The sequence below is a fragment of the Pangasianodon hypophthalmus genome, chromosome 7, assembly GCF_027358585.1.
Source record: "Pangasianodon hypophthalmus isolate fPanHyp1 chromosome 7, fPanHyp1.pri, whole genome shotgun sequence".
NCBI lineage: Eukaryota > Metazoa > Chordata > Actinopteri > Siluriformes > Pangasiidae > Pangasianodon > Pangasianodon hypophthalmus.
The window spans coordinates 8226513-8242715 of record NC_069716.1 but is presented as its reverse complement, the minus strand read 5'-3'; the positions used below and the strand labels follow the sequence as shown (position 1 = coordinate 8242715).

At 38.3% G+C, this 16203-nt stretch overlaps 2 protein-coding genes across 3 annotated transcripts; one reads left to right on the top strand and one right to left on the bottom strand.

Annotated features, from left to right (window-relative positions):
- Positions 1-478: 478 nt before the first annotated feature.
- prelid1a (PRELI domain containing 1a) lies at positions 479-6426 on the top strand. The gene is made up of 6 exons (XM_026940767.3): positions 479-646; positions 1203-1318; positions 3112-3337; positions 4505-4618; positions 4900-4978; positions 5075-6426. The coding sequence occupies exons 2-6, from the start codon at positions 1227-1229 to the stop codon at positions 5194-5196; spliced, it is 633 nt and encodes a 210-aa protein (XP_026796568.1). The 5' UTR covers positions 479-646; positions 1203-1226; the 3' UTR covers positions 5197-6426.
- A 1220-nt stretch (positions 6427-7646) lies between these two features.
- On the bottom strand, positions 7647-16193 carry mxd3 (MAX dimerization protein 3). Of its 2 annotated transcripts, XM_026940768.3 has the most exons (6): positions 15999-16193; positions 15112-15211; positions 13596-13625; positions 13370-13484; positions 11344-11509; positions 7649-10044 (listed from the first exon to the last, which is right to left on the bottom strand). In XM_026940768.3, the coding sequence occupies exons 1-6, from the start codon at positions 16066-16068 to the stop codon at positions 9929-9931; spliced, it is 597 nt and encodes a 198-aa protein (XP_026796569.1). In that variant the 5' UTR covers positions 16069-16193; the 3' UTR covers positions 7649-9928. The 2 variants fall into 2 exon arrangements, with proteins under 2 accessions (XP_053091683.1, XP_026796569.1); XM_053235708.1 differs by lacking the exon at positions 13596-13625 and having other exon boundaries at positions 7647-10044.
- Between the last annotated feature and the right edge of the window lie 10 nt (positions 16194-16203).

The window sequence follows — 16203 nt, the reverse complement described above, 5'->3', positions numbered from 1 at the left end:
CAACAACCATGCCAAGGTTAAAGTCACACTGATCACACTTTTTCTTCATTCTGAAGTTTGATGTGAACTTTAACTGAAGCTCTTGACCTGTATCTGCATGATTTTATGCATTGTGCTGCTGCCACATGATTGGTTGTTTGGATAACTGCATGAATGTGCAGGTGTTCCTAATAAAGTGGAGAGTAGTGAGTGTATATTAGAACACATAAAAAACTCCTTTTAGTAAGCTGGACAAAGGAATTAGACTGTATGCTGCGTCATACACAGACAACTATGAAGGTAAGAAAATACATATTAATACAAACAAAAACAAAACTAACATTAGCACAGCAATTTGACTTTATTTCAAGACTGGGAGGAAAAAAAAAAAAAGTTCGACGTTACTGTCTCGCTGTACTCACTAATGTAAACATTGCTACCGGAAACGGAAATACGCATATCCCTGAGTGCAGCCACATGTCTACACACTAGCTAGGCGTCCTGCTCAGGGTACAAGTGCACATAGCGGGCGGTTTGGTGAAGTGTGCATATCCATGACCTTCCTGATGTGAAGCACGTCTCGTGTTCTCGTGTTGTTCCTGCCTCCTGAAATGTCGGAGGAGAGGAGATGGCAAAGAATTCAAGATAAACGGCTTCTCCAATTTTGGTAAACATTTAAAAGTTTTTCTGTCGTTTAGGTACAGTGGTTTAAATGAATATTAGGAGTCCTGGCGTATAGTTTCATTCAGACCTCATGTAGTATGTAGCATGTAGCATGCTAGCAGCAGGGAGTAAGCATGATAGCTGGGATTGCTAATGTAGCTAGTATTGAGTGGCTGTTAAAGCACAGTTCTGTCAGTTTAGTTGTTAAATAAGATATTTGTTAAATAAGAAAAGTGAAATTGGTATTCTGTGCAGTTTCTCAGTGTCTGTGGTGAAGCTAGGAACATTAGCTAGTGTTACCCAATACTATAAAGAATAATATAGAAGATTATAGTAACATAATTTGTGGTTTTAGGACCCATTGTTTTTTGGCTTTGCTCTGATAGTTGTTATTTTTTCCTAAGTTAAATATCATACTGCATTGTTTGTTGCTTAACATGAATTTTCAGAGGCCATCTGGTTAATTCAATGAAATTCAGTTGTAACAGCTTTCTCCTGGACTTCATTTAGAAATTTTCTTTTCTTCTTTTTTTTTTCCTCCTCTCTTCCCCTCATTACAGCTTTGTGCCACTTTACTGGGAACAATGGTGAAGTATTTCAGCTGTGCAGGATCTCTTAAAGGCACATGGGACCAAGTTTCTCAAGCGTTCTGGCAAAGATACCCAAATCCATACAGGTAAAAAAAAAAACAAAATGCAAAGAAACAATGCTTTTTATTCAATGATAACCCAGCCGAGAAAGTAAATTTCACTCTGAAACAGAAATGTGTCGCAATAGAAGGTGACTTTCTGGCAATTCAACATCATGCCCTGCGTCTCAATTCGACTACTTATACTGTGCACTAAAGGTATGTACTCTTTTTGTGAAAGGAAAAAGTACATACTTTTGAGTGTGTAGCAAAATAGTGTGCAAGTACTGGGACATACTGGCTGCGTCTGAATATCCCTACTACACTAATATACAGGAGGCGAAAAGCAGTACACCAAAGTAGTAGTATGTCTGAATTCTCAGTATTCATAAAACATTAGGTGAGAAATACCTGATGACCTATGCGCTATCCCATAAGGCACTGGGGCTGGCGTGGAAGAGCTGTCGGAATCAAAAATGGCGGAAGGCAGCGCGTCGGCTCTTTAAGTGTAAGTGCTATAGGTATTAAACCTTGTTCCCTGTAGTTAAACCGTACTTGTTGAATGACACCTGAGTAAATTATTAACTTGTTGAAGGTTTAAACAAGAAAAAAACAGTTACTCTAATCTGGCAGACTCTAAGTTTTTGCGATTACTATGATGTCATAGGTCACATGACAGTGCCAACATGGTGGATGTAGTGTGTCCGGATTGCATTCATACTACACAAACATATACTTTACACCACTCTAAAATGTATCCTTGAATTCGGTGAAGCAATCCGTCACAAAACTCCTCCTCTTGCAAAGAGTTGTGGGCAATATTCGCTGAAAAAGTGTCCATGGATCCACGCTTTGGAAATAGTAGACCATCCGAGTACTTTTGGGAGACTCATTCCAACATACTACGATTTGGGGGACATTAATTCTAATCTCAGATACTATTTGGGACGGATAGTAGGCGAATTGAGACGCAGCAAGGTCACTAGCAGAGAACCTCAACTCTTGAGCTTTAACAACTACACATGATTCAACTCATCAGCACATTAAAGGAAAAGTCCACCCTGAAACTCATTAAATATGTTTAAACACATAACAAATATTTCAGTATAGTGATTCTGGAGCTAATTTGTTAGGTGGTGCTGTAGTTTTGTTTTACCGTGAGAAGTTAGTGGTTGAGTGCTGCACTGATGTCACAGGGGGACATTAGTAATGCAGTTACAATGGAGTTTAATAGGGTTAGGATAATGTCAAACATAAGGGATAATGGTATGAAAACGTACCATTTTCCAGCAACATTAAATGTCATTAATGAGAGATCCAAAAGAGACTCGAGTAGTTGGCGATCTATGAGATGATGAGCATGATGGCGGTGATGGCATGAACATGGAATCCTTGGGACCTTATATCTTAGCAGGGTGTATAGACAAGGATGTGAGAGCTGATCAGACTAAAGGACTAATGCGCTGCTGCATCCCTCTCTTTAAATAGAGATGAAATAAGGGCTATATCCCACCGGCACGACTATCAGCAGATCGTCAAACAGCATCGTGTGTAATATAGGTAACTGTTAACCAAAGTGGGAATAGACCATTATCAGGAAGTTTGTCTAAAAAAGTCAGCTCAGAATTTAATTACCAGAAATTTTGGTTGTGATTGAAGCGCATATGCTTAATATAAAACTGCATATACATGTTGTTGAGGGTGGATTTTTCCTTCAGTCAAGATAAGTGGTTTTTTTTTTTTTTTTTTTGGAATATTTTTCTCCTCCCCTCCTATATGAAATGGTAAACATTTTGACAAGTCTTAGAGTCCTAAGTAATTCTCTCTCCTCTTCTCTGTAGTAATCATGTGTTGACAGAAGACATCATCTTTCGGGAGGTGACTCCTGATAATCGCCTCATTTCCCGACGACTCTTGACCAAAACCAGCCGAGCGCCACGCTGGGCAGAAAAGTTTTTGCCCAGCCACATGGCACGCAAGGCTTACGTCATCGAGGACTCTATAGTGGATCCCCAGAAAAGGACCATGGTCACTTTCACGTGGAACATCAGCCATGCACGTCTCATGGTGAGATGACTTCTGTGTCAGTTAGTTGCTTCACCTGAGGCTGCAGGTGTCACTGATGCACAGTTATAATGACTGAGTGATGTTATTTGCATTTGCCAGTGGTTGTAATGTTTTACCGATTCATAATTCAATTTGTACCATGCATGTCTGGCTTTATTCATACAGAGTCTAGCAAGTTTGTGTAGTACATTTTAGTGTTACTAAATCTAATGTTTTGTCTTTATTGTTCCTCTGTTTTCAATAGTAGTGCAACCTTCATAGTCAGTCACATGCAGATAAATAGGTTTTGTAGCTGAATTATTCAATTATTAGGTGAGCTGACATCTTGGTATTGAATAGAAATTTAATTCTAATAACTGATAAGATTTAGTTTGTCCCTTTGTTCACTCTTTACTAATATACAGCAACATATATTACATGGCCAAAGTATGTGGACACCTGACCATCACACTCATATGTAGATCTTCCCCAAACTGTTGCCATGAAGTTGGAACCTCACAGTTGTCTAGAATGTCTCTACTGTAGCATTAAGATTTCCCTCCACTGGAACTAAGAGGCCCAAACCGGTTCCAGCATGACGATGTCCCTGTGCACAAAGCGAGCTCCACGAAGACATGGTTTGCTGAAGTTGGTGTGGAAGAACTGGCCTGCCCAGAGCCCTGATCTCAACCCCACTGAGGACCTTTGGGATGAATTGGAACACCGACTGCATGCCTGTGCACTGGCCTCTTCTTCTATCATCAGTACCTGACTTAACTAATGTTCCTGTGGTTGAATAAGCACAAATCTCCACAGCCAAATTCCAAAATATAGCATAAAGCCTTCCAGAAAAGTGGAGGCTGTTATAGTAGTGAAGAGGGGGGAAACTCTGGAATGGGATGTTCAGCAAGCACATATGATTGTAATGGTTAGGTGTCCACATACTTTTGACCATAGAGTGTGCATGTTTTACTATGCACTGTTCCCATTTTGCAGGATTATAAAATTTTTCTGGAAAATAGATAGTTTGTAATTTAGAAACTGGAAAACAATGAACCCTGAATCTCGTTCTAATTAGCAGAAATTTATTTGGGGCCCTTTTTCAGGAATCCCTCTGCTTAAATGTTTATTCATGAGCTTTCCGATCTCTGGCTCTGACAGCAAATCTGACTTGTTTTCCTTCGTTAGTCTGTGGAGGAGCGCTGTGTGTACACAGGCAGCCTTGACAACAGCAGCCTAACAGAGGTCAAGAGAGAAGCGTGGATCTCCTCCAACCTCTACGGCTTTTCCAGAGCTGTTCAGGTCAGTGGGTTAGAGGGCACTCAGGACTCCGCCAAACCAGGCAAAAAGCCAGCAGTGAATCAAATTTAGTGTTGAATTACACCTAAGGCGTGATTACGCTGTGAAGTTACCAGCAGCCACTGAAAATAGCATGTTGACAGCTGAACAGCTGCCTAGTCTGTAGTTTAATTACTGCACTTAACCTCCAGCATTACATGGCAACAGTGAACATTTCTGCTTGTCTAAAAAGCCTTTCTTCACTTTTTTTGTAATTAATTTATTACTTTTTTTTTTTTTTGTAGGAATTTGGCCTTGCCCGATTTAAGAACAGTATAGTAAAAACCATGAAGGGATTTGAATATGTCTTGGCCAAAATGCAAGGTAAGAAGCCGTTGTCGTGTGAATTAATTATTTGGGTTGTAATTCTGTAATTCCATAATTCCATCTCTTGCTAAGCTACACTTACCTGCTGTGCAGGTGAAACTCCGACAAGGACGCTGGCAGAGACAGCAACAGAAAAGGCTCGAGAGACGGCACTCGCCGCTAAAGAGAAGGCTAAAGACCTGGCCTCTCAAGCACAGAAAAAACAATATGTATGATGTAGAGACTTGGATGAGGGCACCATCTTTCTAAGCCTGTGCCTGATTTCGCCTATTGCACCCATATCCTCACTTATGCCCTTCAATATTTTATCACTAAGGTAAATTTGCCTCAGTTGTGGATACATAATCCCTTCATGGCCCGCGTAGTCAGTAATTACATACGGTATGGCTATGTTCAGACAGGCAGCAGAAATCCCATTTTTAGAGTATACTGTATGAGCAGGAAACATATGAAATCTTTTCCAAATGGTTTCGAGCCACACTTACTTGTACAGATTTCGGGACATGCAGCATGGATTGTGAAGGAACGTAGACTGTGTATATATACAACAATTAGGGAGAAGCTCGCATAACTGTAGTGCCTGCAGTGAATCCTGCAATGATAACAGCATTCAGCACCATCGTTAGATTTGAGTTGTGTCGTCTGCGCTGAAAATGTGACAGAACATTGCCGATATATGAACCATGATCCTTGATGTCTGTTTGCAAGGAATTCCTGTATGTAAATACTATTTTTTTTTTTTTTTTTTTTTTAAAGTATTAAGTATTGTGTAATATTTATTTTCAAGGGCAGAAAAAGATTCAGATGTTTTAGATCAAATGTTTTACCCAACTTTCTAACTGGTCTGGACAGACAAAACGTATTTGATTAGGCTTACTTAGGGACTGTGGGAACACATTTGGTCTAAAATTTTAATTTTTAAGAAATAAATCAGTTTTGTCCTACTGTCTGAACATAGCCTATATGTTTCTGTTACTATCTTTGTTTCCCCTTATTATTTTACAGAGTATTTTAAAATCCTTTTGTTCACTCTATTTTCTTTTTTGATTTTGATTGAACGGTGATTTTTCCGTTTGGTAATAACGAAGAATATGATCTCGGAATCCTGGTTCAGCTGTGCCCTTGGTGGTAAACAAAAAAAAACACCTCTTTCTGTTTTGCTGTATACAATTTCATTGCTTCAAATTGAAGTGATATGAGTGTTGATGGGGTCCACATTACAAAGCAGTCATTGCCTGTGTGTGCTGCACAACTAAAAAAAAAAAAGTGGAAGATAGGATTGCAGTAGATGGCAATGTCTGCGTATATGCTTGAATCTTAGTGTTTAAAATTATACTGACTGGAAAATGAATCTTGAAATATAAAGTAAAAACTGTTAATGTTGAATCTGCAAAGCTCTTAATTCAGTAGCATTTGCTTACTGTCAATAAAAGTTTTCTATCAAATATGTTGATAATTGATTAACAATTCATACATAAGTCATTTGTGTTATCTGTGATTTCAGACACACCAGCTATTCTTCATTTACAGTGGCAAAATTTTCCAAATATAATTAAAACACAAGGTATTGATGGAGAAAGGGTTCTCTTCTAGTGAGTTAGGAGTTGATAACATTACTTCAATTATTGGATTAAATAACCAATTTGTTTACAGTTTGACAAATTTAACAAACTATGAAAATGATGTGGGTAGGTGCAAGCAATAATTGCAAGAGTGGGTGGGATTAGGTAGAATTCCTTCATGTCGACTCGCTGAAAATCAGCGAGAACATTTAAATAATTGAATATCAATGTCCTGGGACAGTAGGGTAGTGTCTCAAAGTTCTGTGACACTAACAACAGGACAACTATTTTTGCTCTTACTGCTGTTGAAATGATCTTTTCCCTTCCTCTAGTTGAGTATCTGGAGTGTGACTATACAGAGATGGTACATGCCCAAAGGTTTGATCAACATGTGCTCAGGACAAAAATGCAGCCCCTAAAAGATAAAGCTCAGTTTTTCCACAGCTCCACATATTTCATGTTGCCATACATTCTTTTGGCAAAGGCAGTTAAAGCATTTACTTCATTCACATGAGAGGTAATTTGAAAACAATCAATTAAAGACAGATGTATTTCAGTTTTAATTGACAACATTAGAATTCCAGTGGGTCAAAAGTTTACATACACCAAGTTGACCAGCTCTTTAAACAGTCTGCAAGATTCCGGAAAAGTACTGAAGGTACCATGAGCATCTGTACAAAGAGATGTAAGCAAAAAAAATCTTGGGACCAAACAGACACTGGATCATTCAGAAAAAAAACAAATTAACTCCCAGGGATGAATGAACTTTGGTCTGGTGAAGGAACTTCAGGTACCGAAGTATGTACATCCACCATTAAGTGAGTTCTGCGTCACCGTGGCCTAAAAGGATGTTATTCATGGAAGAAGCGCCTACTCTAAGAGCAGCATAAAAAAGCCAGACGAAAGTTTGCAGGTAATCACCAGCTTTTTGAAGGGGTGTTCTGTGGTAGGATGAAACAACAGTTAAACTGGTCGTACTGATCAGTGCTATGTATGGAGAAAAATGGGTAAGGCTTTTAATCTGAAAAACACCATCCTATCTATGAAGCATGGGGGTGGCAGCATCGTGGTGCTGGAAATGTGGTGCAGGTCATAAAATAGAAGGCATTATGAGGAAGAAGGATTATCTAGAAATAATGTAGTAAAACCTCAAGACATTAGTCAGAATGTTAAGTTAAAACTTTCCAACAAATATTAACAATGGGTATGTAAAGTTTTGATATAGTAAATAAAAGCTAAAATAAATCTGTCTATGAGCTGTTATTTTAATTTTATTTTACTGCATATGAAATTCTTCCCTCTGAAAATTTAACTTCATCTCTGAAATGACAAATTCTAATGTTTTTGAGCAGAATTCAGGAATGCAAATACAAAAATGTTTTACGTAACTAGACTGCCCCAGATATTTTTCATTCTCTAAGGTGTGCACTCCTGATTAAATTCTGACCAATCCCATTCCCACAGACACTCATGACAAATCCTGACCATTCCTGCAGGTTTTTTTTTGTTGTTTGTACCCACCCACCACAGTGACCCTGATCAAAGGATAAGGCTTTAAACCTGCAATGCCACACAAGCAAAGAATTGCGTCCAATTCACTCCTATATTAATAAATGTGGCCTTTGACTTTGTCCCACAAGCTGGCATGAAAGTGAAAAACACTCGTTCCCACAGGATTTTAGTCCTGATGCACACCTCCCTCTAAGGCACTTTACCTGCTTTTCTTGTAACCGTAATCCCCTTCCCTTCATATTGGAGGAGTTTTACAACCGCCCTTTAGACATTCATTATAAGTGCCAAGAATCAGTTCAGTGGTTATCCCACGTAAGATACATATGCAGTGAACAACACTGGTGTATTCCTTTAAGCAATTTTATTTAGGAAATAAATATAGGCAGTCATTGTTTGCCTTATAATAGATTTAGGCTACTCCAATCATGTTAGTAATTCAAATTCCCAAATGACTACAAAAACCAAGGAATTAGCTTTAAAAAATGTGGCACTGCCAAACACTGAATGTGAAGTTGGACTAGACGTCTAGTTAAATACATAAAATATTTATTTGTACAAAAGGTTTACATTGGTAAGAAAATGCTACATACGAATACACAGAGGGCAGATAAATACAAAAGTGATGGCGTTCCAAAGGCATACAAAAAATTCATAAGGCTTTTGGTGTTCACAATCACATATACAGTGTACTATTTAGCTGTGTATATTTACACTGAATAACTGAACATTAATTAATTGCATAAATGCCTGGTTCAGCACGATTGCTGATATTTCAACATATTTTGTTGTACATACACATATTAAAAGAGTCCTAAGTATAGAGACAACTTCCAGGTGAAGCCTAGCAACTACATTTTAAAGGGGTAAGTGCTTACTATTAATCTACATTTTCATCTAAAATACACTGTGTTTCTGGAATCATTTTAGGAAAATTGATCTGAATGGCACCTAAAATTAGCTTACCTAAGAACTACTAGTGCAGTATTTTGTATATTTTTATAAGGCATGAACCACTTTCCTTAAACACATGTACAAATCAGTATGAAATACTTGACTTAAACATGCCACTGGTAAATCAAGGAAGTTTTCATTAAGGCAAATGAGATCATGCCGGTTGATCAATACTAAATTTAATTCATCATAATGCCATTATTGGATGAAGTCCTCCATTAACTTTACATCCAGCTATTTGTGAAATTATCAATGTTAATTTTAAGTGTTATCAATCATTATAGTTTGAATTTAACTGGGCAAACAAGATTGTTTACTAGAAAACATGTAAAAAGACAGTTTTATCACTTGCTGCACAGAATACACATCCATGAGTGCTGTTGATCTTTCAAAAGAGAAAAGCTTTTAAAAACACTGATATGGACATGATCTGCAAATGACATGAAAATCTCACCATAAGCAATCCGAGAACAAACGTCCTACGTATGGATGATGTGAAGTTAAGTGCTGATGCAGCTGCTTTGTGCAACATATCAAAATTAGAGAGCGACATTTGTTAAATAAGTGAAAGGTCTAAGTGCAAGCAAGTATATACTGCAGGATGACCCTGACACAGAGCCAATTAGCTTAAAGAAGAATGACAAGGACATTAAGAACAAAATACATGACCAAACTGTCAGACCTCTATTAATCACTGTGTATCTACAGCACCACGTAATAAAAATATCATATATTACCAAAAATCCAGTCATGCTTGCAAACAGCCTGAGTCTGATGGTTATAAAATGGCAGCAGTGTGTTTCTGTGGCAAGCCGTCATATTTTTGGTTTGAGGCCTCTTTTTTTTCTTTTTTCTTTTTCTTCGACCTTGTGATACAGTTTTTGGAATGTTTCAGCAATTTATAATAGCAGTTTTATGGTCGTCATAACCAGGCACGATCCGAAGTGGAGTAACTATGATCAGCGTCGGTGTGTGTTAAGCCCAGACCGTCAGAGTCCAAAGTCCACACCATGCTCTCGACATCAATCTCCACATCCTCTGCAATGAGAGAGCAGACAGACCATTTTAGCACTACACGTTTCTAGACCATAACAACAACCCTAAACCTCTATGCTCTTTATCATATAGATAGCTTTAGTCATGATGTATAAATACAGCGATGTTTATATGCAATTACCATTTTGTAGTTAACAGTCAGTCAGAACAGAAATGAAAATAAAAACAGTGAGGTTTATGTGAGCATTTAAACAACTTCAAGGGTCAAAATTGCTTTAGCTACACCATGCACTTTTTTGATAAATATCAGTTAAGCAATAAAACCCATTCTCCATAAAAGAGTTCCACCACAAGTGGCTTATTGCTCTGTAAAAGGGAACGATATTGTTATTGTTGAGGGGCAAAAAATATAATTTGCCAAGCTTGCAAACTAGCGGTTCCCAGTGATGGACTGGTGTCCCATCCAGGGTGTATTCCCGCCTCACGCCCCGTGTTCCTGGGATAAACTCCGGATCCACCACAAGCATGGCCAGGGTTAAGGGATTGCTGAAGATGAATGAATGTGAACCAGTGGCTAGCCTGTAAGTTTGATTAGTTGGCTTCTCAGCAAAACAGCTACCTAATAAACAGCTAGAAAAAGCCTGCTGAGATGATATTCTATAAACACTGCATCGTTTTACTTACAAACTAAACATATAGTTGTTGTTCAAATTTCTGCTGGAACAGTATTTAAGAGTTTACTTACACTTTCCCACCCGTGTAAATTTTACACAGGTTCCTTTAGTATGGGGAGAAATTCAACTTTTTTTTTTTTTAAAATTGCTAATTTGCCGGCAGCAGAACGATATTGCATTTGTCCTCCGTCTAATTAGCTTTATGAAAAACAGTATTACTAATCACATTTTTTTTTTTAACTTTAAAGGATGGTTAAATCAGCTGTGGGCCATAGTTTGCTCATATCTGATTGCTGAGATTATTAATCAGTCGTCAAAGTTAGGCAACTGATTTTTATAATCATTATAAAAAATAACTAATAAATAAAATAATAATGTAATAAATAAACAAATGAATAAATAAATTAAAAATAATGTCACAGGTTTGAAACTGCTTGGGGTAATGCAGCTGGTTGCTGTGACTTAGCAACTCATGATCAGAAGAATGATACAGATTTAGTGAACACATCATGCTGTTATTAGTCATAACTATGATGCTAGGATGCTTTTCGCCAATCAGATTGCATCGCTGAAACTAACTCTCTTACTACCTAACTTGATGTGCTCTGAAGCTAGTTTGTGAAAATGCAAACTGGTTATAGACTTCACGTTACAACGGGACAATTACCTCTGTCTGAATCGGATCTTTCAGAGGACATGGCCGAGCCCAGGCTGTCGTTGCGCATCCTCTCTGTGCCACCCTGCAGCTGCTGCAGACGCATACGCAGCTCCTGCTGCTCCCAGCGCAGCCGGTCCTTCAGCAGCTCGGCCCGCTCGGCCTGCTCCTGCAGCTTCTGCAAGCAAACCACCAGCAGAATGAGACTAGAATCTAAGTTGTGTTCAAGTAACACTGCCACTACACACTGCAATCTATACTGCCTGGTTATGCAGCATTTTACGACATCTGTGGACATTCACACACAACTGATGTATATACATGTATGGAAAATTCGCAGATTTGCACAACAGATACTGAGATGAGGTCAATTTGCGTACACAAATTTTAACGTGCCTTATCAATTATATTTATATCATAAAGGAATAAATTGAACATGTTTAATGTTACACACATCAAAGACCATTTGAGTGAATTTTCTAAAGCCAGTTAAACACCTGATGCCTGGTGAATGTGACCAACATTGACCATAATCCTAAAATCAATAAATATGCAATATTGAAAAAAATTAAATATTGAAACTGAAATTTAGGATCTGTTGCAACCCTGACCATGATAAAGCCGTTACTGAAGATGATCGAATTTGTAGAATAATGAACTGTTTGATATGTTTTAATGTCTTAAAAAGCCAGTATCTATGAGTATGCATGAATAGGTAGTGGGTTAGGTAACTGCTGGTGAAGCACAGCAAACCCAATTTGCCAGATGTAGAAAAGTGCAGTTTTAGTATCCGAGTCTCATCATTCAAAACGATTTCAGATAGCGTAGCATGCAGGTTCAGTTCCATATCATCTTCAAAATCAGTTTCAGTTTCATATAAAAGTAGATACATACAGTCAACTCAAAGTATCGGAATGGCAAGGCCAAATTTTTTGTTTTATCTATACACTGAAGGCATTTGGGTTTGAGATTAAAAGATGAATATGAGACAATAGATCAGAATTTCAGCTTTCATTTCCTGATATTTACATCTAGATTGTGTTAAACATCTTAGAACATAGCACCTTTGGTGGCAGACCACTCAATTTTTATGTGAGAAAAAGTATAGGAACAGATAGTGTTAAAGTAAATAACATTTAATATTTGGTTGCATATTCCTTGCTTGCAATAACTGCATCTGACGGAAAGGCCAAAGTGTGGAGAAAGAAAGGATCGGCTCATGATCCAAAACATACGAGCTCATCGGTCAAGCATGGTGGAGGTAGTGTCATGGCTTAGGCTTGCATGGCTGCTTCTGGAACAGACTCACTAATTTTTATTGATGATGTCACTCATGATGGTAGCAGCAGAATGAATTCAGAGGTCTACAGTAACATTCTGTCTGCCAGTTTACAGAGAAAGGCATCCAATCTAATTGGGAGGAACTTCATGCAGCAAGACAATGACCCACAACACACTGCCAGCACAACAAAGGACTTCATTTAGGGTGAAAGTGTCCACAGATGCGTACTTCAAAAATCTACTGGAAATAGTAGACCATCCGGATACCTTTGGGATACTCATTTCAACATACTATGATTTCAAACACACTAATTCTAATCTGGGATACTGTTTAGGACGAATAGCAGGCGAATCGGGACGCAGTATTGGTGTTTTTGATATATGTATATATGTAAATATCAGGAAATTAAATCTGAAATTCTGGTCTATCATCTCATATTCATCTATCCCAAATGAGCTCAATCCCAAATGTCTTTAGTGTGTAGCAAAAACAAAAGAACTGGCATTGCCATTCCATTACTTTTGGAGCACACATACAGTATATATAAAAAGCATGGCTATTATACATGTTCTTTCCATCACACACTGTTTTCCCTTGCTCACTCTTTCTGAAAAATCTACTGTCAGAAGAACTGGATAATTGGCAAAAATATATACAAGCTAAATTGTTTATCGAGTTCACATTCGAAGACAACAGTATCTGTGAGGTTTGAAACCCACCTTTAATCTTTAAAAATATTTACCAAAGTTTTCTCACCTTTATGTGCATCTGTGCCCGTCTGAGCAAGTTGAGAGTGGTGTTTCTCGAAGAGTCCGAGGACAGCGGGACCTGCTGTTTTAGCTGCTCCAAACAGTGCCGCAACTGAGCTCGTCTGCACACAGAAATCAGAAATATACATTTTTACCTCACCCAATTTTAGCTGGGTGTAATAACCCGAAAAACACTCACTGAAATAGAAATTAAAACATGGATGTGATCATACCTGTGCTTTTCCAGTTCATTGTGAACTGACCTAGAAAAGAAAAATATTAAACATTTTAACCTAACATAAATTATGATAATTGTTTCTAGAATGTGTTCTTTTTTCTTTAATTTTCTAAGGCTATTGTAATTAACATATAATGACAGCTTATGACCACCAACTATGCAATTATGCACCAAAAGCATTACGCACACTGCATACTGAAGTCATCCCACACCTGCCTGAACATCCGTTCTGGCTAGTAATACAAACCCAATTACAAAAATAGCAGAATGGATTCGTATTAACAGTTTGGGTGTACTTGCCCAATCAAGAGATCCCTGCCACTATAGTTTTCAGACTTTCGTTCAGTGAGAGTTTGCCCTACAGTGTCAGAAACCCATCATGTATGTCCAATTTCAGATTATTTAAAAAAACTGGGGTGGTTTGCATCAAGGCTGTGAAGATTTTGGTATGTAGTAGTGTAGCATGACCCTAAACTGTAGTCATACCATTTCCACGGCTTCCCTGCTTAAAAATCCAACTACCAGTTACCAAAACACAGCCCGAACTGGGAGACATCTTTACCAACTAGGAGGCTATTTTCCAGCTTCCTTCTTACTTGTGTAAACTGATCATTAAATGTTTGAGATTTTCTAGTTACCCTACTGTTGTGTTCTTTTCCATCCATCCATCTATTTTCTGTACCACTTATCCTACACAGGGTCGCCGGGAGCCTGGAGCCTATCCCAGGAGACCTGGGGCACAAGGCGGGGGACACGCTGGACGGGGCGCCAACCCATCGCAGGGCTCAATCACACACCCATTCACACACCACAAACAATTTGGAAATGCCAATCAGCCTACAATGCATGTCTTCGGACTGGGGGAGGAAACCGGAGTACCCAGAGGAAACCCCCGAAGCACAGGGCGGAGGCAGGATTCGAACTTTCTAACCCCTGAGGTGTGACGCAAAAGTGCTAACCACTAATCCACCGTGCCCCCCTGTTGTGTTATTTTCTTAAAAGCAGTTTGACTATGATGTTAGCAGTAGTAATCCTGAAACCGTTTCCATGTACCAGCACTCAACACCTGCCAACGATGGTCTACCAGTTTGACCAGCCCGTGTTTTGGCATCTGGTAGGTAGCTGGTCAGACCAGTCTGACTTTTTCAGCAGGTTATTAGCTTATAGGTAGCTCTAATTAAGATAATTGACATTAAACATTGCTTGGCTCCTTGACTACAATTGACCTATGAGGAAAATCTGTGTACATTTTCTTACATTTGAACCATTCTCTTAATAAAGGTAATTTTTTTATACAGTTATACATGTTATTACTAAGTTTATTAGACAGTTCTTTTTTTGCCAACATTGGATGCACACTGACTATTTATTTAACGAGTAATTGGTAGATTGTACACTTATTCACCTGTATAAATGTACCAAGATTAACTCCTTAAACTCTCAGGACTTCTCTGAATGAATATTAAACTAACAAAACACAGGAAATCTGCGCATGCGCTGCAGGAACTCACCTGCTGCTCCCCGCTGAACTCTTTTTAGTTTTCGCTTTGCTTCTTTTTTCTGTCGTTTTACTGTAATATGGAAGGACTGAGGCGTAGCCATGCTCGGCTTCTGTTTAAAAAAAAAGGAAAAAACAGAAAAATAAATAAATAAAAAACGATAAATGGACTCGGTGGACACTCAGACCAGAACTGCAGCAACAACTAACGTTAGCTTGCATGCTAACTACCAGATATCTGAATAAAGTACAGAGGTAAGTAGATGAAATAATAATATGGAAAAAAAATGTCAAGACAAGAACAGAGAGTCAAGACAAGTCAACAGACAAGAACATAAGAGTCAAGTGAGTCAAGACAAGAACATAAAGACATTTTTATTCATTAGGAAATCAGGTAAAAAAAAAAAAACAAAAAAGCACAAATGCAGTAAATCAGCGCGAGCGCAGTTTTGATGTTTTTGGGTTTTTTTGGCGCCACCGGTTTAATTATCTAATGCATTTCATACTGTATTTTTTGCACAATAGTGAGAATAAATAATGAAAAAAATATGCTGCTTGTGTAGTGATGTTTGCATAATGAAAGCGATGTTTAATGGCAGTGTACAGTGAGAATAGTTTTTCAAATTTACCGCCGTTCGCGCCTTTGTGTACAATGGAGGAGGTGAAAAAGAGCTCCAGTCAAACCCAGTGTTTCTGTGAGTAAACTCATTTCCTATCATTTCCAAACAGCAACTAAAAACCTAAGGATTTTATCCTTAAAGTCAGTAGGAAAAAATATTTGTTTCAGTGTATAATAAGACCAGTTTTTTTTGCTTAGCGGCTTGATTGTCTTTAGCGGGGGTTGGTCTCATTCTGTGATAAATCACAAAGAAATAATATTATAACTAAATGCTACAATACCTCTTTCTCTTCTTTCCAGGTATTCAGCAGCTTGCAGAAGAACTTGAATATTGCATGTGTTTACTTCCATCCTGATTATGAATTTAAGTATAGCTTAGCACCAGAAGCGGCAACACCCGTGTAGCTCTGTGTGTGTGTGTGTGTGTGTGTGTTTTTGTGCAGAGAGATTTGGCAGCTCAGCTCAAGCTGCTGCTGCAGCTGCCAC

Coding starts and splice junctions, on each gene's coding strand:
- prelid1a (XM_026940767.3), top strand. CDS start 1,227: ATGGTGAAGTATTTCAGCTGTGCAGGATCTCTTAAAGGCACATGGGAC. Junction 3,338..4,504: donor TCAGCCATGCACGTCTCATG/GTGAGATGACTT, acceptor TTCCTTCGTTAG/TCTGTGGAGGAGCGCTGTGT. Junction 4,619..4,899: donor GCTTTTCCAGAGCTGTTCAG/GTCAGTGGGTTA, acceptor TTTTTTTTGTAG/GAATTTGGCCTTGCCCGATT.
- mxd3 (XM_026940768.3), bottom strand. CDS start 16,068: ATGGAAGTAAACACATGCAATATTCAAGTTCTTCTGCAAGCTGCTGAA. Junction 13,626..15,111: donor AGTTCAGCGGGGAGCAGCAG/GTGAGTTCCTGC, acceptor TTTCTTTTCTAG/GTCAGTTCACAATGAACTGG. Junction 10,045..11,343: donor AAGATCCGATTCAGACAGAG/GTAATTGTCCCG, acceptor CTCTCATTGCAG/AGGATGTGGAGATTGATGTC.